Below are 25,445 nucleotides of genomic sequence, written 5' to 3'. Positions count from 1 at the left end.
AATAAATCACTCTAATTATTTTATCGTTTGCAATTTGCATTATTATTATTTTTTATCTTGAATAAATGACACACTGAGCATCCTTCTTTCTTTCCACTCAAATTCAAATTCTAGATTTTTCTTCCTAAAATTGTTGATAAACCCTAAGTTAATTCATTGATTTACAAATTCTGTTGGGATTTGAATAGCATAATCTCATATTATTGAAAGTTTTACAATTTTCACCACCAGATTGAAAACTAAAATTTAAAAATAATCAACTCACTTGATCACCACAGTACAACTTTCAAACAGGAAAAAGAGAAGTCATTTCAGAGCTTATTGGAAAACATGGCTGGCCATGTATTTCTAAAAATTTTAAATTTTAAATTTTTTTATTTTAAATTTAAATTTAATTTTTTTGATATGTTATTAAAAATAAATTATAAAAATAAAAAAAATAAAAAACTTTAAAAATCAATCGTTTCCCCCATTTCTTTCCAGACACGCTATTAAACTCTTTCGGTGGCCATTGCTCAATTATGCAGGGAGACATGTAACTTTACCTGCATTGGACTTTGAGTGCTTAACGGGACATTAGTTGGACCTTTTGTCCCCTCCTTTGCTTTGGAAAAACTGAACCAAACTGTACCATCTTTCATTATCCTTCATGTGTTGAAATAATATATGCTTTATTTTTATTTTTTTTAAAATATTTTTTTATTTAGAAATATATTTAAATAATATATTTTTTATTTTTTAAAAATTATTTTTAATATTAAAATATTAAAATAATCTGAAAACACAAAAACATATTAATTTGAAGTACAAAAAATTTAATTTTTTTTTAAATATTTTTAAAACGTAAACTAACTCAATAATATAATTAAAAATTAATTGAAATACAGGTAAAATAACCCAATGAAACGGGTACCTAAAAAATAATACATGCTTTCTATTTTCCCACACTTCACTTAAGACTTTGGGGTGCCAATTTCAACATCAACCAGACCATACCAAGATCCTCTTCAAAAACAAAATCATCCCACATGGAGGGACAAGTCAGTGTTCTGTCCATTTCTTTTGCTACTTCAACTAAGAATTCCACATGTTTCACATGTTTCCTCTAAGAATAAGGTTGCCTAAATTTAGCACTTAGAGAGGAACTTCACCCATAATATATAGTTTATCGAAACTAATTAATTAGTCCCCATGGTTTTAAAAACTATATATTTGTGTTTTTGAATCCGCTTATAGCTTGATCATGAGTTTAGAGAAAAATATATATAAAAAAAACATCATACGAGAAGATTAATAAGAAAAAAAGACATTTTGTGAAGCAAAATATCACTAAAATTATTGATTAAAGGATTAATTGATTAGTTTTTAAGATTACATGGACTATTTGAGAGTGTGGTTACAGTTGTTTTTTAAAATGCTTTTCATGCTAAAATATATCAAAATAATATTTTTTTTATTTTTTTAAAATTGTTTTTGAATCAGCGCATCAAAACATACCAAAAAAATTAATTTTTAATAAAAATAAAATTTAAAATTTTAGAGAAACACGGTTTAAACTACCTTCCTAAACACTTTCAATGTTTTCCAAACCTGGAGGGGCATATTTATGATTTAATTTGAGAAGAAAATGATATAATTTCAAGATTCAAACGTTGCTAGGAAGACTGCTGGAAACCTCATGATGAACATTATTCATGGCTCATGATAGGATGGGAATGGACCCAGAAGGGATAAAGGGAATGAACCGAGGAAGATCAGTTTTCTGTCTTCAATAGTCAAACCGCATCTAACACCAACGTGGAGCTCACATGTGAGGCAATGATTTTTCTTTAGTCAAATCTACTTCTTTTCAGATTTTAAATCTCTCTAAAAAAACAAAACTAAAATTTATTATTAAATAAAGCCCCTAATCAGTAATTAGCGCACAGAGACAGAGAGGTAGCATGCAATGATTGCTACCAAGCAACCGCATGCAAAAGGGTATCTTTAATTTTTCATGTGAACGACCACAAAAATTAACTTTTCAGTGAGGATCCAAGCGCAGTTATATATTATAATGAGGCATTATTTAGGGGCATTTGAAATTACATTGTTTTTAAAAAATTATTTTTTTATTTTAAATTATTTTTTAATATTTTTAAATTGTTTTGATGTATTGATATCAAAAATAAATTTTTAAAAATAAAAAAACATTATTTCAATATATTTTTTTAAAAAATAACTTAAAAAAAAAAACTATTATCAATTTATCACAAATACTCTTAGTAATGGAAAAGGTACAAAGAAGTCTTGGTCTTATTTATTTTTTTGGTGAGGAATGATCCATCAAAATTTTAGTCAGTCATTTAAACCTAACCCTACTAGGAAACGGACCCTAAATAGAGGTATATCGTCACAAGACACATTTTGGGCCACCTGATTTTCAACCATTATACTCATTGATTGAAAAATGAATTCTTAATTTAACAAAAATAAAAATTCAAAAGGGAAAATTGAATAATGTATTTTATATATGTTTTTTTTTTTGTCTAAAATCCATGTTCAAAACAAGAAACCGAAGGTAGAGTGATAATGCAACACCTTTTAGGCTTAGCTAAATGATGAGCCTAATTATATATAGATTAGGCAAGTTGCTAGACCCATCATTCTCGGGCTCAACCAATAGCTGAGCCTAAGTATAAGTGGCTTTGATAATCTTATCAGGCTTTATATTGGACCACGAGATTCTGACGAGTCAAAGATGTTTTTTTTCTAATAAGTCAAATATATTTTCCCTCTTTGAAATATAAGAAATGTTTTAATACTATCAGAAAAGAGGATTTTTGAGTCCACCCTCCACTAAAAGGTAAGAAAGATTGGTTATAAAGAACAATTAGATCTTTAAAAGCAATAGGTTCTCAATTTCCATTATCGATTGCATATTTATTTTAAGATTCTCTTTTTATAATATCATTGTTTTTTCTCTAAAAAAAAAATACTTGCTTAAACATCAAAGAGTCCCTATATTCACAAAAAAAAAAAAAAATCTTTTGCAAGTATCAGACACCACTTACCAGTCACCTTGGCTAGAAAGAATGAATCAGATTGTTGGAACTAAGATATTAATCGATTATCCAATATATAAGCTTTATTCTTAAGCTACTTGGATTTTTTGGGACATCATCAATAATGTCTTCCGCGTGAATTGATAAAAAAAAGCCATCAATTGGTCTTCCAAAACTAGTTTATTTACATCCCTAATCAATATCAAAGGCATATAATCAAATCACTCCTAGAATGGAATGTATCATAGATCTTCCTACAAGTGTTAGAACATCTACTTCATCAAAGCTTCAACAACTTTTCAGTAAAAGGTAGGGAAGGCTATGCAATAATTTGATCATTTTAAGTTAGAGTATGATTTCTTCTACTTACCTATGAACTTAATGAGACGAGCAAATTTGGGTTAGGCGTTTGCCAACTTCATTAATGTAGTTGGAGCCTCGAGATTTTAGAAAGCTTCCAATAAGTACAAGTAGAATGTTGGTTCAAATTGTAAAACATATGAAGTCTATTTGGCAACTGCCTAAAAGACATCTATTAGAGAAACTCTATTATCTTCTCGTTTAGAACTAAGACTATGATCTCAACAGAAATGTCATTGAATTGATTATACCTTAAAGGATAATAAAAATATACCATGATCAAAGACTAAAAATGTAAGTTCTTATATATGAATTGAATTATTCAAAGTAAAGATGTTTTTTTTTTCACAAAGTGATATCAAGGGAAATAGCCTTATAACCTTATAAGGATGAAATAGAATAAGTCTTTTTAATGCAATTGCATAATTTACCTTGAAAGGGATTAACGTCTCCCTAGTGTGATTGTATAATTTACCTTGAAAGGGATTGACATAGTCTCCCAAGTGCAATTGCACATTTCTCCAATGATGTGGTTTATATGACGTCTCTCCAGGGCAATAGCCCCATAACCTTTCAAGAATGAGATGAAATTAGTCTTGGAATTGATTGATATGGTCTTCCTAGTGAGATTGTATAATTCTTCAATAATGAGATTAACATGACATCTCTTTAAGGAAATAACCTCACAACCTTTTAAGAATGAGATAAACTCAGTCTTCTCAGTGAGATTACATAATTTACCTTACAAGGGTGTCCTCTTAGTGAGATTGCATAATTTACCTTACAACGGTTTAAAGCCTCCCTAGTATGATTACACAATTTATCTTGGAAAAGATTGGCATAGTCTCCCTAGTGTGATTGCACATTTCTTCAAGGATGAGATTGACACAACATCTTTTCAGGGCAATAGCCTCACACATCTTTTAAGGATGGGATGAACTCAGTCTTCCTAGTGTAACTACACAATTTACCTTGGAAATGATCAAAGTCTTTCTAGTGCAATTACACAATTTACTTTGGAAGGGATTGGCATGATTTCCGTAGTACGATGACATATTTATCCAAGGATAGGATACACTACCTCAGTAATGATGCTTTGCCTAAGAACATTATCACCAGTCTCCACCTCATGCTTAAAGGCTTTTTAACAATACGCTACAAATTCATTCAAACCGATAGGAATATACCTAAAACCAATATTTCCATTTGGTTCTAGGGAAGGGGCGAATCCCTCCTAAATCTTGATTAAGATTAGACAAACTTCAAATTTGATAAATGTTTTTCTAAGTATGGGTAGATGCATATAAATTTTCAACAATTTTCTAATGGTTTTTGGACTCTGCGTGAAATTTTTAATATGGGTGTTAGACCCACACTGATTGTTTAGGGAATTCCCTTAACATTTTTCCAAGTATGGGCGTTGGACCTATATAAAATTTCAAAGTTTTTTCTAAAGGTCTTGAACCTTGCATGAAATGTTTATCATGGACGTTAGATCCATACACACAAGTCAAAAGAGAATCAAAAGAATCAAAATTTTATAAAATAGGAAATATATGTTATACAAATAAACCCTAAAAGACCGAGGTTGTGTATATGAATAAAAGGAGATGGGGAAAAAAAGGCATAGATATATAGCCCAAGCTCTTCAACTAGATATTCCTCATATTGAACAGTAACAACCTTGATTGAGAACACATCTATACAATTAGGCACCGGGATTGAATAAAAGGCAGTGTTAAAGTCCACCTGTATTTCTTTTGATTCATAAAAGAAATACAGGTTGGACATGACAAGCAAGTTCTTGTCCCAAACCATTTCCCAAACCATCTCGGTCAAAGCTTCAGGCCCCTTAAAAAATTTCTTGGAACTCTTCAAAAGAGTTCCTCAAAGCCTTTAGCTGAGCCCAAGAACTTCAAGCTTCTTCCTTAGACCCTTTTAGGTGGTCTTTGCCTTAAGGATCTCCTATTTCAGAGTATCCACTTGGTTATAACGGCCTAAAACAATTTATTATTGGAGGCCAATTGAAGAAAAATGTCTTGTATTTGTTAACAATGAATAAGTCACTTAAAGGCATCTTAATTAGCCTTATTTTAGGGCCTTACATGGTTCATCTCGATAATTTAGGGCCTCTTAAAATGGGCACACATAATGAAAGTCTAAAATAATGACTGTTAGGAACAATGGTCTTAAAACCAAACTACAAAGAGAAACGAGAAAAGTTCCTTACATTAAATGCTATTTGTCCAGTTAAGGACAAATAACAATAATAGCTCTCATTAAACATCATTAAGATGTCTGATGGAATGATGATGATCTTCTACAGTAGGCTCACCACCTCGAGGCCATTCTCTTTAAGGCCTAACCTCTCACTAACAATAGCCTCTATGAGCTATCTCTCCTCATCAATTAGGGTAGGGAAAATGAAGAGAGCCCAACAAAAAACAAGGTTAGAAAAAGCATAATTGAACTTTTCTTCCTCAAGAACAACCCAAGTAAAGGGCCTGGTTACTGCAACCTCCATTAAAAAAGCTGGAAGTTAAAGCATAAGAAAGGCCACCATAAAAGCTTTACGATTGATGTTGGAACATCGATCTCTATAGGGGTGGAGACCCTTCTCCTTTTTTAAAGGATAATAACACTCGTAATCACTTCAGGGAGAGCCAAATCTGCTTAACCCCTGGCTAAAGGAGTATGACTACCCCTAACTACCTTTTATACAGGAGTTCTAACTCCTGATGTTGTTTCCTTATGAACAGAGAGTTCATCAATGATGATAGAAGAGTCCTTCATCATAAAAGATGAAGACTTCCTTTCAGACCTCTCCTATATAAACCCAGTTGAAGTTTCTTCCTCTCCTTCAACTGTTAATCTTGTACTTAAAAAAAAAATAAGTCAGCAATAAACTCAGATACATAAAAAATAAAGAATAAGAAAGTTGTATATTTTGCACTGCAGCCTAATAATATCATTTGGCCATCCTATTGACTTCATACTCGGTCGAGGATGAGGCCAACACAGCACATATTTTCTCCTCGTTCGAGCTCAGACGAGGCTTGTTGTTTACATTAGGGGCATGAACCCTCCAGTAATGGAAACAACCCCATACCTGTTGCATTTCACCTCTGGGACTGACTAGCCCACTATACTTTATTACAAGTCATCTTCCCCTAAATTTCTTGACATGTGCAGACAGACTTCCCACACAAAGTTCCTTTTATGGCTTTAGTGAGTTTGTTGGTAAAAATGAAAAATAAATGTATGCCATTGCTACCATCTATACCAATAACTAAATGGTAACAATTTCTAAAGACATTAACTAAAGACTCGATTCTAATAAGCCTAGAAAACTTATTACAGATGGACAAAGTTATCCACCCATTAGAGTGCAGTTGACCTCCATCATAAATCCTTAAAGATGGAAGGAATACTCCAATGTATACATGCAAAAGAGAGTTGTAATCTCAAATTGACCCTAGGTTGAGCCCAAGGTCTACCGTTTGATAAGTTTAACATGTTTAAACATTTGAGATATGAACTTTCTTGACTGTAGATGAGTAAAAAACTCTATGTCATCTGCACTTAAAGTACTAGAAGTGTCGTCCTTAGAGGCTGGGGCACTCTCTCTCTTTCTCTCTCATAAGATTCCTTAGTAATGATAAGAGAAGAACTTCTCATGTAATGAAAGCTACTTTCTTCCCTATTTAATTTGGATGCTAGGGTGCCACCCGCCTTTTAGTTTTGAAGCCTAGTTTGATAGAACCTTGCCCCTTACCCCCTACCTCCTACCCCCTACCCCCTACTGCTTCTTCCAGTTTTAAGTTAGAACCTGAACTCCTTTTCAGAGGCAGCAACATCCCTCTTTCTGGAGACAAATTTGACTCCTTTTAGGTTTATATTTCTTTTTAAAGAAGAAATGAAAAAAGCTTGTGATTGTAAAAGGCCTATAATGATTATTTTTTCTTGGATAAGAATAAAACTAGTTTGGGATGCATAATAAAGTAGTTTTTAGAAATTACAGAAAAGAAAAGAAAAGAAAGAAGTAATAAAAGCTAGGGTTATAAAGAAAACATCTTTCCACCTTATCGTTGGATGAATGACTTTTCATGTCATATCAGATCTCTAGAAGCCCACTCAATCACTATATTAAATGTAAGTCACCATTTTGTTTTCAAGGACACCTCTTTTCAATAGAGACATGTGGCCATAAAGAATCCTAACAATTTTATAAAGACAAATTTCATGGGGAAGGTAAAAATATCTCTTACTATAACAACCCGACTTTTTAAGCCCAAAACAATATTAATTTTTTTTATACTTGACACATCGTGTTGGAAATCGGCGAACATGCTCCATTCACATCATCAAAATACAATCCATATATCAACAACAATCAACATTTCATTTAAAACTGAATCTTATATAAACTTATAATATTATGTTTGTATGATTAGAAGTTCGCATTTAAAATATACATGCATAGACATGAGTTTGTATTCTATCCAACAAATAGTCATCACGAATTTAATCTAAAAGGATCTAATAATAGTTATACATTCAGTACATTGATTCATATAAAATACATCATGATTTAAAATGCAACTACATGATTCCTTGTAAAAATATATTCCCGTGTATTGGGTTTCCTAGGCACCTTGTTGGTATGACGTCCCTACTGTAGTACAAACATTTACAAGAATGCAATTACTTAATAATAATGATAATAATAATAAGAAAACGGTCTGGCAGTTTAATGAAGCAGTAACATTATCTCATGTTTGAAGCGTGACATTTATAGTTCCTTCATGTTCTTGGTATACACAACTTGCAATACATATATATGCACCAATTCTTACAATCAACCATAATCTTAAATCCGGCCATTGTTTTAAGACATCGTTTGTCGAGGTTAACTGTTCACTCACCTCGGCCATCCCCTTCAAATGCTATCAGCCAAAACTAATCAACCGTTTGTCCCAGTCATCCATTTAGATGCCATTAGCCAAAACTACTCATTCATTTGTCCCGGCCATCCTTTCGGATGCCATTAGCCAAAGCTAATCAATTATTTGTCCCAGTCATCCTTTCGGATGCAATTGGTCAAAGCTAATCATTCATTTATCCCGGCCATCCCTTCGGATGCCATTAGCCAAAGCTAATTAATTGTTTATCTCGGTCATCCCTTCGGATGCCATTAGCCGAAGCTAATCAATTGTTTGTCCTGGTCATCCCTTCGGATGCAATTGACCAAAGCCAATCATTCATTTGTCCTGGCCATCCCTTCGGATGCAATTAGCCAAAGCTAATCAATTGTTTGTCCCGGTCATCTCTTTGGATGCATAGCCAAAGCTAATCATTCATTTGTCCCGGCCATCCCTTCGGATGCCATTAGCCAAAGCTAATCATTTGTTAACATTTAAGCATTTTACAATCTGATATCTGAATTAACACAATACAGTAACATTCATGATAAAGTATTTTCATTATTTAAGATTATTTAAAAGGAAGGTGAAAGTCACCTACTTGCAGTAGAAGCTCTACCCGTGCTCCCCTGTTGCTGCTGTTGCACCACACCGGTGGTCCCTCCTGCAGTTATAGACTCATCTCATAATCATTCAAGGATATGTTTTATAATAATCATATCAATAGCTAATAAATCTTTCTTTCAATCATTTCTTTCTTTATATCTTACATTTTTCTCATTACACCCATTAATGTTGTCATCCTTTATCCAACAATAGTTATCATTCCTTCAAGCCGATATTACAGAGAATCCATATTCATCCATTACTCATATGTTACTTTCTATGCATGTTCATTTCCTCATAATAACATACATACATATATCATTTATATTTTTAGAGTTAGTATTTTAATGTGCAAGTGTTCGTATGACTCAATTTTTTTATATAGTATTTACGTGAAAGTCTATTGTTACCATCTAACTTTGAGCTGTTACTGTTCAATTTTTAATTGTTACTATCCAACTGTTACTGTCTAGATATTGAATTGTTATTGTCTACACATTGAACTGTTATTGTCCAACTTTGAACTATTACTGTCTAGACATTTGAATTGTTACTGTCTACACATTGAACTATTACTGTCCAACTGTTACTGTCTAACTTTGAACTGTTACTATCTAGACATTTAAACTGTTACTGTCTACACATTGAACTGTTATTGTCCAACTGTTACTTTCTAACTTTGAATTGTTACTATCTAGACATTTGAACTGTTACTGTCCACACATTGAACTGTTACTGTCTAGACATTTGAATTCTTACTGTCTACACATTGAACTGTTACAGTCCAGACATTTAAATTTTTACTGTCTACACGTTGAACTGCTATTGTCTACACATTAAACTGTTACTGTCCAACTATTACTGTCTAACTTTGAACTGTTACTGTCTAGATATTTGAAATGTTACTGTCCAGATATTTGAACTGTTACTGTCCAACTGTTACTGTCTGAACACTCATCAGATTTTTAATTATATCTAGAGTTATAGAACTCCATTTCAAGCGATATTTGTCTCGTTGGAAAGCTAATACACGAGGCTATAAGTTATCTGAAGGAAGGAGAACCCAATTCTGTCTCTGAAATACTCAAAATTGCTCATCAACAAACACTACCCTACAGGGTTTGTCAGGACCCAATCTCGGTTGATGACTCATAGCTGGGGTTCTACAGCTCCATATTGAGCAAGATCAATTTTCTTAGTTAGCTAACATCCAAAACTACAATTACTATGAAGAAACTTGATCCTAATTCTCTCATCCTCCTACTCGAATTCTCTCCAAAAATCAGGAGATGAATCTGTCCAGATTCATCAACCTTTCCATTTACACACAACATTCACAATTTAACTTTTTCTCTTTTATCTCAACCCCTGGCCATATCACATATCATTTAATAGTGTCAAAAAAAAATCTTTATAAGAGCCAATTTATCTTATTTATTTCAATCTTCCCTCTTAACGTTAAAATAAAACATTCTTATCGATTTTACAAACTTTCTGAACAATATTCTTTTAAACACAATCCTTGACAACAATTTCAATCAACCATAAATAACAAACCAGTTATATTCCAAACAATCCATACTATCAAGTTATAATGCATTATTATGAGTATAATATATCCAAATATTAACTTCATCAAATGGTGAAATTTCCAGAAATAAAGGTTTAACCGAACTGACCTCAAACTTGCAGACTTATTGTGTGAGATACACAACTTCTATACTGAATGTTTATTTCTGATCTCTACCATTCAGAATCTAGACAGAATCAGAAAGAACAATATATCCACATTATAGTCTAATCCAACAGTGGCCGAAGGAGAAAATAGACAGTAAAGAAGACTGTCCAGAAGTGTATTTTCCCAGATATTTTCCTCCCTCGATATCTCTCAAACAGGGACTGATATAGAAAATCCCTCCGATGATAATGTACACGACATGGATGAGAACAACATATCCGAATATCGTTCTGATCCAACGGTGGAAGGTGGAGTTATAGCTGTCGGATGTTCTGCCATCAATATGTCTTCTCTCCAGCCTCTTTCTAAACTCTCTCTTACTCTTACCAGTCCCTCTAAGAGAGAAAATAGAATGATATTTATAGTTCTAACATCTTGTTAATTGCACATTTATCCCCATCCCTTTTTATCATTTGTACATAACTCCCAACCTTCAGTTATTTGAATATTGACCTCTCTTGATCTTACGTATTCATTTTGTCCTCACAAATGTTTCTCTTTTCAATAATTTAGTATTATATTCACTTTTCATTTCATTAATTTCACTATTTTTTTATCTTGATTTAGTTTTTTTTTTAATTTAATTTAACCCATTTTATTATTGGCTAAATTTCTCATCTTTTAAACACCCAGAAAAATTTTAACCGAGGGTTTACACTTACTAATAGAACAAATAACTCTTAGGTAAAAAGCTTTTCTTTTAAACTGGAAATCAATCAAAAATTTTGCGTAATAAATACACAAAGACTTGGGGGGCTACTAATGGAATAACATATATTATACATGTTTTTTTTCCCCTAAAATCCATGTTCAAAATAAGGAACTGAAGGTAGGGTGATAACCCAACACCTTTTGAGGTCAACCAAGCACTGAGCATAAACATATATAGGTTTGGTGAGCTGTCAGACCCATCACCCTCGGGCTCAGCCAAGTGTTAAGCCTAAATACAAGTGGTTCTGATGATCTTATCAAGCTCCATATTGGATCACAAGATTCTGATGAGTTAGAGATATTTTTTTTCTTTGACACATAAAAGATGTTTTAATATTATCATAAAAGATGATTTTTTAGTCCACTCTCCAACAAAGGGTATGAAAGATAAGCTATAAAAACCCACTGGATTCTTAAATGCAAGGGTTCTCAATTTCTATTCTCAACTACATATTTATGTTAAGATTCTCTTTCTAAAATATCATTGTTTTCTCTCTAAAAAAAAGTACTTACTTAAGCATTAGAGAGTCTCAAAATCCATTAAAGAAACCTTTTGCAGGTATCAAGCACCAACCACTAGTCACCTTAGTTAGGAAAGACAAATTAGATCGCTAGAATCAAGAGATTAATTGATTATCTAACACATAAGCCTTATTCTTAAGTTACTTAAATTTTTTGGAACACCATTACTTGTGTAATGCTCAAATGGGAGACTTACAAGGCCATGTATGGAGAATTAAGAAATGAAATTTACTTTCCAAAAGATGCAAGCCCAAATGGGATCAAAAGGATGTGCAGCTTTATGACACACATGAACGTGATTCTATTGTCGCAAGGGAAGCTTTTGGACAAGCTAATGCTAACTAAAGGGCTATTGTTGAGATTTTTGTCGGTCGAAAATCAAGTCATATTGTGCTCATCAAATAGGCTTATCATGAAAGATTTAGAAGGCATTTGGACCAAGATATTATCAATCTTGAGCCACCCCATCCATTCCAAAAGGTAAGCTTGTTCAATGTTAAAAGGTTATCAAATAATAAATACTGGATTCAATAATATACGTAGCATTTTCAGTATGTGTTATTTGAATTGAAGATTTTTGTAGCACTGGCTGCATCACACAAGGCGCACCAGGACGATGTTAGCTAACATATTACAAAATTCGTCTACTTGAATATTTTAAAAAAGATGATAGTAAAAAGAAGGCATATATTTGCAATGCAACATGCTAATGGTGAGTAGTGTGTTGCATGCCATTTCTCAAGGTAATTATTAGCCAAGAAGTTCTGAGTGTTCAATCTATATCCTGAATTACATTAGTATGCAACTTTTCTTCGTCTGCATACTCTATGCAACACATACATTAAAGATTAAGAAAATATAAGCATGCAACTAGCTTAACTCATCAGGTTCTAAATTTACTTTTTAAATATTACCGATTCGAGTCCCTTAAATTTTAGGGCCAGTAGAAACTTAAATAGTCGTTAACTTCAAGGCCTGTGGAATTAGTAGAGGTGCTCGCAAGCTAAACACACACACTATATATATATATATATATATATATATATATATATATATATATAAAAGCATGCCTAAAGATTAAGAAAGCTGTGCTCATGAAAGGAGGAATCATGTGTCATCCACGTAGAAGGAAATCTTCGACAGCTGAAAGAAAACAAAAAGACACCAACCAACATAAAACGTCAAAGCATCCAAAAAGGAAATATTCCTCTTCAAGAGTTAACCAAGAAGAAACCTCTTGGACCATACCTTATAGAATTTTCATATAAAAGAGGAACAGGGAAAGACGCATCCTTCTCGAAAACAACTGTGTATTTCCTTTTAAATATTTTTAGAGTGTATTTAAAAATGTAATAACGATTGTTTTTTAAAATATTTTTTATCTAAAAATATATTAAAATAATATTTTTTTATTTTAAAAAAATTATTTTTGATATTAACACATCAAAATGATTTGAAAACACAAAAAAATATTAATATGAAGTATAAAAAAATAAAAAAAATTTAACTTTTTTTAAAAACATTTTTAAAATGCAAAAACATACAATATTTCATAAACAAAAGAAGTAAGCATTGAATAAAAATCATGGCTGGAGCTAACGTCAAGCCCTCTTACGAGGATTCTGAACCCTATTGCAAGTGGAGAACAGAAGATGGACAGGACACTCTTGAGACTCATCTCCATGGTAACAAGATTTTCATCAAATTCTACATTTCATGTTGTCTGAAATAGTAAGATCTCTTCATGGAAATCTCTTGTCCAATGTTACAGTTAAGGAAGCTGAGATGGCTGTTATATAAGAGATAGCAGAAGTATGTAGAGGTAGGTCATCCTAAATTATACTCCGTAATATGAAATTTCCCATATTACAAATCCCATATTCATGGCAGTGTTTTCTTCACAATAAATTCAAAAGCAACAAATTATCTAATAAATTACAAAATTAGTAATCAATAATAATTTGTATTGTTCATTCTATATGCATAATCTTGGCATTTTGAACTATGGCATTTCTACATTATTATATGGTTTTGGTTCAATTATTGGACCATCCTAGACCTGGGCAGTATCTTATTCTCCAATTATTTGTGGACAATTTCCTTATAATTAGTCCTCCATTAAATCACCTGGTTTCTTCAGCAGTGAGGTACCCTTTGATCTCACTAGAGTTTTTGATGCATGTCCTCCAAATTCTCGTCAATAAATAAATGATGACAGACTTGAGAGGCTTTTATTTGTTTCTTGTTTTTTCTTCTTTTTTTTTTTCATGACAGAGACTTGAAAGACTTCTCTAATATTCCTATCAACTTTCATGGCTTGAACATTGATCAATCATCTAGATATAGTCGTATATTTTGTGTAGATTAGGACCTTATTAGAAAATAATATAAATTATATCTTGAGATCTTATTTAATAACTTAAACTATTGGTTTGAGATGATTCTTTGATATGGTATCAGAGTGTTGATGACCAAGCGTTCACGAGTTCGAATCTCACCATCCCAACGTGAACCTGTGCAAGTTTCAAGTCCAAAAGGTTTTTACTTGAGAAGGTGTGTTAAACAATAATATAAATTATATTTTGAGACCTTACCTAATAGTTTAAGCTATTGGATTGAGATGATTCTTTAACATACCTCCTAAATTAGTTTTGCTTGACCCCTAGAAATTTGCACATGGTGAGTCAAAACAAATATTAAGAAAAGGAAAAGAGAAATACAAGCAAACGTATACCCAAAGATAATTAAAGGAAATCATTTCCTTTGAAACTGAAAAAAGAATTCATTCTTCTCCAAGATGAAACTCAAAAGGAACCTCCAATTTGTTTCTCATGCATGTGTCTCAAAACCAATGTATATATAACAGCTCATTTCATTTAGAATTCACTTCGTCATCAATCTCCTTGATTCAAGAATAACCCTAGACAAAGCCAAAGAAGCCCTCAGATGGAAACCAAGGTTGAAGAAACCCTGAACCTCTCTTATGATGATTTTGAGCCCTTTTGCAAGTGGACAAGAGAGGAAGGACATGACAAACTCGAGGTCCATGTACAAGGTACTTCATTTAGTTGAACAGAATTTATATTTTCAATCCTTTTATTTATTTATTTATTTATTTCCATAGATTTCAAAATGGAACACATGAGCATCCAAATACAGGAACCTGGTGTTGTGACAATTACTGGAGAGAGACCTCTAGATGACACTCACTGGAGCCGGTTTCGTAAACAAATCAGAATTCCGAAGGATAGTAAAACAAATGAAATTCAAGCAAACCTTTATGGGGATATTCTTCATGTAGTTGTGCCTAGGAAAACTCCTGCACTTCCTGCCAAAAAAAGCAGCACCAAAACTAGTACAATAACTGCAAGTATGGCATCAAATTATTTGTTTGGCTTAATAAAGAGTGCAATTTCGAGGCTAGAAATGAACACCATGTTAGCTCTACCAGTTGCAGGAGTGCTTGCTGTGGTGGTGGCTTTCGTAGGTTATGCTTACAAAGATTGTCACTGTGGAGATGCTGAAAGCTAATTGTTCCATATTTCATTATTGAAATATACTTCTAATCCAGATTCTGCATTTTTTGTTTGAATTTGAAATAATATTAATGATGCCGGTCCTTTGTTTTTCCACTATATATTAGAAAATTGGAAATTAAAAAACGACGAAACGCCGATGGAAAACATTTCATCGCAAGTTTCAGATGGAAATTGTGATGACGAATTTCTTTTTGCAGTTTCCAAGAAAAATAAAAATGGTTTACATCTTTTCGGTTACCTGACAGAGTAAAAAAATAAAACAATCAATTAAAAATCATTCAACAATTTTGGCGGTAATTTTACACGACAAAATTTTCAATGAAGTATTTCCATCCTTAAATAAATTATTTACCAATAATTCCTCTTTTCATTATTACCCCCCCCCCCCCAATTTACCCTCCCCAATTTATTACAAAGCTGACTATCCCAGCCCGCTAGCATCGATCTACATCTATCGGTAATATCAACATATTACCGATCATTGATTTTTTTGTGAAGCTTCAACAACCATTTATTTTTTGTAACCCATTAATGTTTTAGTTTAATTTATTGAATTGTTTTTAAAGTTTTCTTATATATTTAAATGTTTTACAGCTTTTTCCTAGTGAATTTTGTTAATATATATGATTTGTATGCTAGGATTTGTTTGAGATTTGGAGAAAATTGAATTTTGTTGTCATTTGATGAAATTGAATTTGATATTGTAATATAGGTGTGTTACATTAATTGAATAAATGATGGGTTGTTTTAATAGGTACCGATCATATTTTATTAATTTTATTGTTAAGTTTGAAATTTAGGAAAAAATAATTTTTTGTGGAATTGATTAATATTATTCTATAAAGGTTTTGTAATTAAGCAATGATTGATCATTTTTAGATGTATCAAGATTCAGTTGAAAGGTTGTATAGGCAAGATTATCTTCAAGAGGTTGAAGGTTTTATTAATTTTTAATTTTATACTCTCTAAACTGAAGAATATTAATGCAAATGAAATAAGATGTCCATGTGTGAAGTGTAAAAATAAATTGTTTTACCATAAAGATATTGTGATGATACATCCATTTAAAAAAAGGATTTTCAAGAAATATTTATGTTGGTATACACACGGAGAAACCTATGTTCCTTACAAAACCTTGTTAGAAATGATGATTGGCTTAACTTCTAGTTATAGCAATATATATGGGTTTACAGATGATAATAGTAATTCTTATACGAGTATCGTGATGGATAAAATAAGAATGAATCATGGTTCTTCAGGTGAAGGTTCACGTAATATCATTTTAAAAGAAGAACCAAGTGTAGATGCAACTAGGTTTTTTGAACTTTTAAAAGATTTCGATGAACTATTATGGGATGGGTGCACAACTACCAGTAAATTATTGGCGATTGCATAAGTGTTTATTATCAAGCCAAATTATGGTTTTAATAAGGCCAATTATAATAACATCATTTAATAGGCTAAAAACATGTAACCTGATGGGAATAGGCTGAAAGGAATTTTTATGCTATGAACTCCATAATGAAACCTCTTGATGTAAGATTCCAAAAAAATTATTATGTGTCCAGATTTTTGCATGGTTTTAGTAAGTGTTTATTATCAAACCAGATTATGGTTTTAATAAAGCCAATTATGATAGCATCATTGAATAGGCTAAAAGCATATAACCTTATGGGAATAAGCTGAAAGAGAACTTTTATACTATGAACTCCATAATAAAACTTCTCGGTGTAAGATTCCAAAAAAAATAATATGTATCCAAACTTTTGCATATTGCACTATGGTGAATATGCAAACTTTATCGATTGCAAATCATGCCAGCATGCTCGGTATAAACCCAATAACAGTCGAGGAATGACACTTGTCACCTACAAAAAACTAAGATACTTTCCAATCATTACTAGGTTATAAAAGTTATTTATATCTCCAAAGACCACTAAGCACATGTCATGATATCATTCACATGATGTAGTGAATGAAATCATGATGTACCCTTTCGATGGTGAAGTTTAGAAGCTATTTAATAGTGTATATCCTCAATTTTCAATGGAACTGTGGAACGTATGTCCTGGCCTGTGTATAGATGGATACAATCAATTTAGATCCTTTATTACACCATATTCTTATTGGTAGGTCATACTAAAAGCTTATAACTTGTTCTAAGGGATGTGTATAAAGCTAAAATTTATGTTCTTGTATGTAATCATACCTAGCCTTTACAATCTAGGTAGGAATATAGATTTTTGTCTTTAGTCGTTGATTAATAAGTTGATCAATTATGATCATGTTTTTGACATATGACATAAAAAAAACAAAATATTTAGATGAAGATAATATTGATATGGACTATAAATGATTTTCTTGTGTATGGGATGGTTTCGGGTTGGAACACATATGAAAAATTATCTTATGCATATTGTATGGAAAATAAGAAAGCCTTTACATTCATGAATATTGGTGGTAAAGCTTTTTTTTTTATTGTCACTAGAGGTTTTTACCAAGTTATCATTGATACAAAAACAACAAAAATAACTTCTTAAAAAGTAAAGTTGAAAAAGATGTTGTACTTCTAATACTGTTAGGTAAAGAATTATATGATATAGTTTCACAATATGAGGACATTGTATTTGGCTTTCATTATGATAAGTAGAAGTTTTCTGGTTTTAACATGACCCACAATTTGGTAAAATAAATTATATTTTGAGATCTTTCTTATTGGAAGACAAATGCCACCCGTTATAATTTGGATGTCATGCATATTAAAAAGAATGTGTTTGCCAACATTTTGAACATGTTTATGGATGTGAAAGGGAAACCTAAGGACAATATAAAAGCTAGAATGGATCTAGCTTTGTATTGTGACCATCTTAATATGAAGTTACTTAATGATAAGTTACATGTTGTAAGGGCCAAAACCATCTTTGTCTTAGACAATAATGCACAGTTTGTTTTGTCTATAAATGGCTTTAAAGTCTTTAATTTCTTAAGAGATATGCTTCAAACATAGCTAGATTAGTGAATTTAGATAAATATGGATTGTATAGAATGAAAAATCAGGACAACCATGTGTTTATGAAGTGCTTATTCTAATTTGTTATAGGGATTTATTGCAAAAAAGGATATAAAATGCATTGACAGAGATTAATCACTTTTTTAGAGATATGTTTTCGAGTAAATTACGCGCCCATCATATGAAGCAACTTGAAACGAACATTATTGAGACAGATGGATATATTTATTTGAGAGGTTAACAATTACACACATATGCCCATACATTTAATGTATGAGGAAAAAATTAGAGGGTTTATACAGTATAGATGGATAAATTTATTTGAGAGGTTAGGGATTACATACATCATAAGTAATTGTCAATTGTTATATATATATAAACATAAACATTTAGTTATTCATCTTTAATTACTCGCATGCAAATACATGTTCAACCTTAAAAAAAAATGGTTAAAAACAAAGCATATGTTGAGACTTTGATATATGAGGCTTATATTATTAAAGAGATTTTAATATTTATCTTATATTATTTTGAGTTGCGTATTCTAAGACACAATGATAGGGGTAGACTGTTTTGTAGTGAGAATTTGTCAATATTTTGCATCCTGAAAGATCATTATTGAAGAATACAATAAGGAGAAGATATTTGATAGACATCAAATTCATACAGACACATAATTATATGCTATTCAATTGCAATGAATTGAGACAATTTCTTTTGTAAGTTAATTTTACAATCATATAATTTTGAATCATTTTCGCTTATATTCTCATATAAACTCAATTCAACTTCTTATATGCAACATCATCAATTATTGTTACCCAAAATCCCAAATGCAATTAAAACTCAAGTTTTTTAATTACAAGATGAATAATTTATCATGTGGTTTAAAACACATGCCTGTATTTAATAATTCACAACAAATAAGAAAATATTTAATTATATTTTGACCTAGACCATTAACGATCATTAATTAACTTTAAACAAGTTTTCAACATGGGAGGCAATACTAGTAGACTGAAATTCATATCTCTAGGTCTTGAAAGAGAGATCTAGTGTTAGTATGAGCATTTTGTCAATGTATATGTTTTTCATACTAAAGACTATTGTAAGGGTAGAAAGACATATAATAATGGGTGGAGTTTATGTAAAAGGATTCAACTTCTAATAAATTTGAAGTTGATTATTATAGCAAGTTACTAGAGGTTATTGAATCACGATATTATAATGAACAAGATACATCTGTTTTATTGGTATGATATCGATGGATAAATTAGAGTAGATCTTTATCATGGTATGCTCAAAATAAATAAAAAAAGGTTGACATTGCAACATCAACAATGTTTTTATTTTGGTTTTGCCCCATATTCTAAAAAAATAATTTGTTTGGCCATAAAATCTCCGAAAAAAAACCCTATAAAATCCCCCAAAAAACCACAAAATAATAAAAAAGTTTTGCTAGTTTTTACTCTTTAAAAAACAAACCAAAACTATTTGGTTTGAACCAATTTTTGAACAAGTATTGTTCTCTCTATATATAGTTTGGTTGGGTTTTTTTTTTAATCAAAAACTGAACTGAAATGAAAATTCTCACCACTAATTCATCCTTTCAAATTTACTTGTTCACGTTGTCTATAGTCATTTATTTTTCTTTATGGTCCCTAAAGATTTTTATTGTTTAATAATTTTCAAGTTATATTGACATGGTTTTGTGTTGGGATTTGTTTTTATTTAAATGTTTTTACATATTCAATGTGTCATAGAATATTTTAATGTTAAATTAAAACTTTACTTGACAAAATAGAATTCTAGGGTATTGTTAAATGAAAATTTGAAAAAACAAGGATCAAAATTAATAAAAATAAGAAATAGAGGTGTTTTATAATAAGTCATAAAAACATCGATTTGGTTCATGTTGTTTAAGGTTTCACATTTCAATCCAAAACTTAAATGTTTAAAAAGAAAAGAGAAAGTTATTAACAAAAAGGTGAGGAGAGAGAAAGTGTTTAGCTAGTTATATTTTATCCATAAAAAAGCTAAAATTGTTGTGAAAGAATTAGTCTTCAAGATGAGAGTTTATTGGAGATGGTTTTGACCTTTAAATTAAAAAAGTTGACTAAGACCTAAAAGTTTAGTTTTGCTTTGGTTTAATTTAAAGTTTTTAAAGTAATTAGAGGGTTTTATGATTCTAATGTTTTTATCGAGGTTAATTGGATTTTTTAAGATATTTTTATATTAAAATAAATAGGCTAAAAAATAATTTTTTTTAGGTTTTAGAGCACAAACCTTATTTTTTATAACTAAAAACAATTGAAAAATGTTGAAGCAAATGACATATTATCTAACAAAATGAATAATATGGTTTGCTCATTTTAAAAAAATCAGATATGCGGGCACCTATATATGCTTTTTCAATTTTAGTCAATCATATATGTCTAGCCTGTCTGTCAACACTTGACCTCTTTATTTTTCTTTCTTATATTAACATTAATAGGTTTTTTTTTTTAATTTAAGTTTTGATTAATACTTGATGATACAAGGCATCGAAGATTCAGATAGATAGGGTTAAGGGAAGAGAGTCCTCACAAAATTCACAATAATTCCCGATCAAACTCTTCGTACATCCATAGGTTATTATTAATGATCATTTGAAGGGATATGCATAGGCCATCTTTCTGGATTCTGTAGAAATAAAGAGCTCCTCTAATCATAATTCTAGATCATCGTGGGCACAGATGAACATTAATATCTTAGATTAATTAAACTAATAAATAAATTTGTTGCTTTGTTGTGTGCGCTTGTGTGTGCATGTCATGCCCTCACATTGGGCTGCGTACATCTGTAATTTATGAAACTAGGGCTTGACTATGCTGCATTTCCAGGATAGTCAAAATGCCCCACGCTCGTGAAACCTTTATTTCTTTGCTTGAAAACAGAAATTACATCATATCAGTGGTAAATCATGCCGCGATCATTGCCACGACAGCCACCGCTGCCGCAAAAATCTGATAGCAGGAAGCAGCAAGTCCATAAGCAGCATTAGGTTCTGGAGTTGGTGCTGGAGTTTCAGCCTCTACATTGATGACTAGCTTCTGGCCAAGCTCAGAACAATGTTTGCCATAGCCACAGATATACCACTTCTTTCCTGGGCTGCTTAGTGTTATTATGTCGTTTCCGCTAGTCATGGGCTCTCCTGTTGCTGCGCAGTCCTTAAAGCCGGCGCCGTCCACCTTGAAGAGATTGTGTGGTGGCTTGTAATTGAACACTGCAAAAATTTTGCAGAAGATTAATAGCATCAAAACTCCCCCATTTTTCTATAAATACATAGCAAAATAAAAACAAAAAACAAAGAAAATAAAATGCACTTGATTGTATTGATAAATTTACCTAGTGTATCACCAACATGAAATACTTTTCCACTAGCCCAAGTTGTGTAGTTAAAATTAACGGTCCACCCTTGTTCATCACCAACAATGTGCTCGGCTGCCATGGTGAGCGTGGGAAGAAAAATCGTGACAAGGGCCAGGGCAATAAGCTGATAAGAAGCCATTGGAGATTAGTTAATATAAATGTTAAGCTACAATGCTTGATCTCTAATGTCAGCTCCAATGTGGGTCTGGTGAAGGGAAACATATAGGCCTTTGGAAATACATAGAAAATCCCGACGTAATACCACCGGCGACGGTCGGCACTAGAAACAACTTTGGGTTATACTTACTAAGCACCGAAAGGTTAGAAATGGTTCGACGTGTATGCATGGTGTGGAGAAACTGGCCAGAAAATGGTGATTACAAGGTCTAGATTAGCTGTCCTAGAGGAGGATATACAGCTCCAAGGAAGTATCTTTTCTTTCTTTCTCCGTCACTATTTTGTTTTTTGTGCATAGAGAATTGAAAATGGTGTGCTTTCATGTCTCTAATTTAGTTAAAAATAAACTATATATATCGGAATTAAACGATTAATGAAAGTAATATTCCTTATAATTCGACTTCAAATTTTAAATGATCTGGTGCCTAGAAAAGAAGTATACCTTCTGACTATTATATTAATCTCCTAGTTTTTATTCGTACAGTGTAGTATATATTAAACAATTTGAGAGAAAAAGAAGCATTAAAAAAAATCAAATTATTTTACTGTTATTTTAATGTGCTGAGATAAAAATGAATGAAATCTTACGTAAATATGCGTTGGTAAGTATGTTTTTTCTTGAACAAGGCCGGACACATAAAGTCAAGCCGGAAAGAAAAAAAAACGAGTAGAGACTGGACACATTTTCACAGTTGCTACTTGCTAGCATTAGGGTACTGCAGGCTATCAAGAGAGAAGTTTCTAATAAGAATATAAAAAGGAAAAAAGAAAAAAGAATAGAGCTTTTATAAGGATAGTATGAAGTTCTAAGAGAACAGTGGTAATCTAAAAAGAAAAATTTCCTGCATAGACATTCTAATAACCTTATTAAACCAATTAATGAGCTTCAAAAGAGTAAAAAACCTTCATCGAAATCCAAAATCAACTTGAAACTAAATATCTTTTTAAGCTCAACTTGAAATTCTCATCATCACATAAAACCATTTGACACAAAAATAGATTATTTTGGTGGTTGAAATCATTACCAACAATAATTTTCTCTTTCTACTCTGGAATCCGGCGAGCCCCTCTCTCTTCTCCCACAAAAAAAAAGATTGGAAAATGAAAAACAAATTAAATTTGGTACAAAAATTGAATTCTTAAAAATTAAAATGACCAATTACCAAATAGCTAAAAAAAAGAGGGGCTAAATTGAACTTTTCAAACAAATCTCAAAGCCACCACCTATTTTACCTGCTTTTTTCACTTCAATCCTTTGTCTTTCAATTCAACCCTCCCTCCCAAAATAATATGCTATTAGGTGCTAATTTAGGCTCAAAATGACTCAATTATACGAAATAAAAATATAAAGATAAAATTAAAAAGAAATGCACTACTCTAGTCCACTATGCTATGCAACACCCGCTTTCATTTTAGTACTGAATAAATTGGATGGTTCCAATATATCAAAAATGAACTAGGGAAAATTGAGCGAAGAGGAGACCTAGAACCGGGGAAAAGAAAAAGCCACGAAGGGCAGGCGCTGTTCTACTTTCTTCTCCCTACAGATCGGGCTCCACCGACCACCAAACCAACCTCCACCAAACCAACCAGCCACCCTCACCTCTATCTTGAACCCAATAGAGCCGCAAACCACTTGTCAAGGAGAAGAAGAAAGTGAAACCAAAGGAAAAAAAAGATCAGATCCTCTCGCTGCAGATTTGAAGAGATCTTTCATCGCCCAAGAGGACTTAGAATAGGACAGAGAATTGTAGCCAGATCGTTAAGAGACAGCAGATCTCTCCCCTTTCCTCCACCGGAGCTATTGCTTGGATGAAGAGCGGAGCTCATGCATAGCACCGACCATGAAGAATGAAACCGGGCTGCAGTAAACAAAGCAAATGGTAAAGACCGGTTAGCTCTGGCCGGACAATGTCTTCTCCCTCCTTGTTTCCTCAAGATGCATAAAGGTTTCCATCGGTGACTCAGTTGTCACAGGAAAGGCAGCAAGGAGGGGATCTATCTGATCCCCTCATTTTTCACCTTACCTGCAGCAGCCAAAACTTTCAGCACTGTTCCGAGTCTTTTTTGAAGGTGTTGTAGTCACATCTATCTATCATCCTCTCCCCTGCAACGATGCTCCCATCCAAAACACTTCCCCTTTTGTCTATCATCCCTCCCCTGCAACCCAGGTCTTAGCAACCTCTTTCGAACCTCCCTCTTACAATCCAACCCCACAAACACCTGCCAATGTCCCTTTTAAACATACACAACACCCCCCCTCTTCATCCTGCCACCATGAACTTTCTGCAACTTATGTGTTACACAAACAATAGTCAAAACAACAAACACTTACCTAACACAACTCCTACTCCCTCTGTTTTTACTAAGTTTTATTTTGAACGTTTCCTGTCTTGGATTGATTACCAAGATCTCAAAAAAGCTTTTTCAAAAATTAGTCTGGTCACCAATCTCTTTGTTTCCAGAAAAAAAAACAAAAATAGGGAGACAGTTTGGTTTTGTCACTTTCTTCTCCCATTTAGAAGAAACAGAACTTTGTGACAAATTGAACCTTATATGGTTCGACTCTTTCAAAATCCGTGCAAACTTAGCAAGATTCCAAACACCTACAATTTCCAGGGAAAAGACAACCCTCACCACAAAGCTAGAAACCAAAATCTCGCCCAAACTAGCCCTCAGAGACAAAAGGACCTTTGTTGAAGCTCTTTTAATCCAACAACCATCAAAGAAGACTGTGGTGTATGAATCTACACAGGATGACAAGGAATGGCTATCGAGAAGTTTAGTTGGTTCTATAGCCACAGAAGTGGACTATGCACAACTAGAGCATATGGTTTTGAAAATTGTTAAGAAGGCAATTGGGAGCAAGCCAAGCAGTTATCACCTTTGTCATAACCCATTTTTTGGCCCCGCATGAATAATAAAATAAAATACAAAACAATCAAGCAAATATTATCAAAAAAATAATAATAGTAAAAAAGGATGCCAGAACGCTTAAAAAATAGTCAAAATTTGGTTGAGGAGGTTTAAAAATATAAAAATTTAAAATTTGACAATATTTTGTTGACTGGTGAGAGCCCTGTTGACAAAGAAAATTCAATTTGAGGAAGAAAAGTCCAAAATCATGTGTTTATGGACTCAATTAAATTTTATTGAAGGTTTAATTGAATTTATGGAGGTTTTGATTGCAAGAAAAATTGATTTTAGAGTTAATTTGAGCTTTAATTGGAAGAAATTCAAGTTCTGGGATCAAAATATAATTTTTGAGAGTTAATTTGGTCAAATCAAGGGCTTAATTGCATAAATATTGAAGTTTGATGACCAATTAGGGACTTAATTGAAGGAATCCGAGACCAAGGACCAAAATGCAAAACACGGGCAAATTGAAGGCCTGATTTTGAATCT

The 25,445-nt window shown here is 32.3% G+C and overlaps 2 protein-coding genes across 3 annotated transcripts; one reads left to right on the top strand and one right to left on the bottom strand.

The window, feature by feature from the left end:
* Positions 1-14,606: 14,606 nt before the first annotated feature.
* LOC133706166 (inactive protein RESTRICTED TEV MOVEMENT 2-like) lies at positions 14,607-15,482 on the top strand. 2 transcript variants are annotated; one of them, XM_062131642.1, is made up of 2 exons: positions 14,607-14,958; positions 15,028-15,482. In XM_062131642.1, exons 1-2 carry the CDS (start codon positions 14,850-14,852, stop codon positions 15,432-15,434), a joined length of 516 nt encoding a protein of 171 aa, XP_061987626.1. In that variant the 5' UTR covers positions 14,607-14,849; the 3' UTR covers positions 15,435-15,482. The 2 variants fall into 2 exon arrangements, with proteins under 2 accessions (XP_061987626.1, XP_061987627.1); XM_062131643.1 differs by having other exon boundaries at positions 14,827-14,958; positions 15,063-15,482.
* Positions 15,483-21,049: 5,567 nt separating this feature from the next.
* On the bottom strand, positions 21,050-22,446 carry LOC133668414 (blue copper protein 1a-like). Its single transcript, XM_062088251.1, has 2 exons — positions 21,840-22,446; positions 21,050-21,717 (listed from the first exon to the last, which is right to left on the bottom strand). The coding sequence occupies exons 1-2, from the start codon at positions 22,000-22,002 to the stop codon at positions 21,413-21,415; spliced, it is 468 nt and encodes a 155-aa protein (XP_061944235.1). The 5' UTR covers positions 22,003-22,446; the 3' UTR covers positions 21,050-21,412.
* Positions 22,447-25,445: the final 2,999 nt, after the last annotated feature.

Source organism: Populus nigra, chromosome 11 (genome assembly GCF_951802175.1).
Source record: "Populus nigra chromosome 11, ddPopNigr1.1, whole genome shotgun sequence".
NCBI classification, from domain to species: Eukaryota; Viridiplantae; Streptophyta; class Magnoliopsida; order Malpighiales; family Salicaceae; genus Populus; species Populus nigra.
The sequence above is the reverse complement of the archived record's forward strand: the minus strand, read 5'-3'. Positions and strand labels throughout refer to the sequence as shown.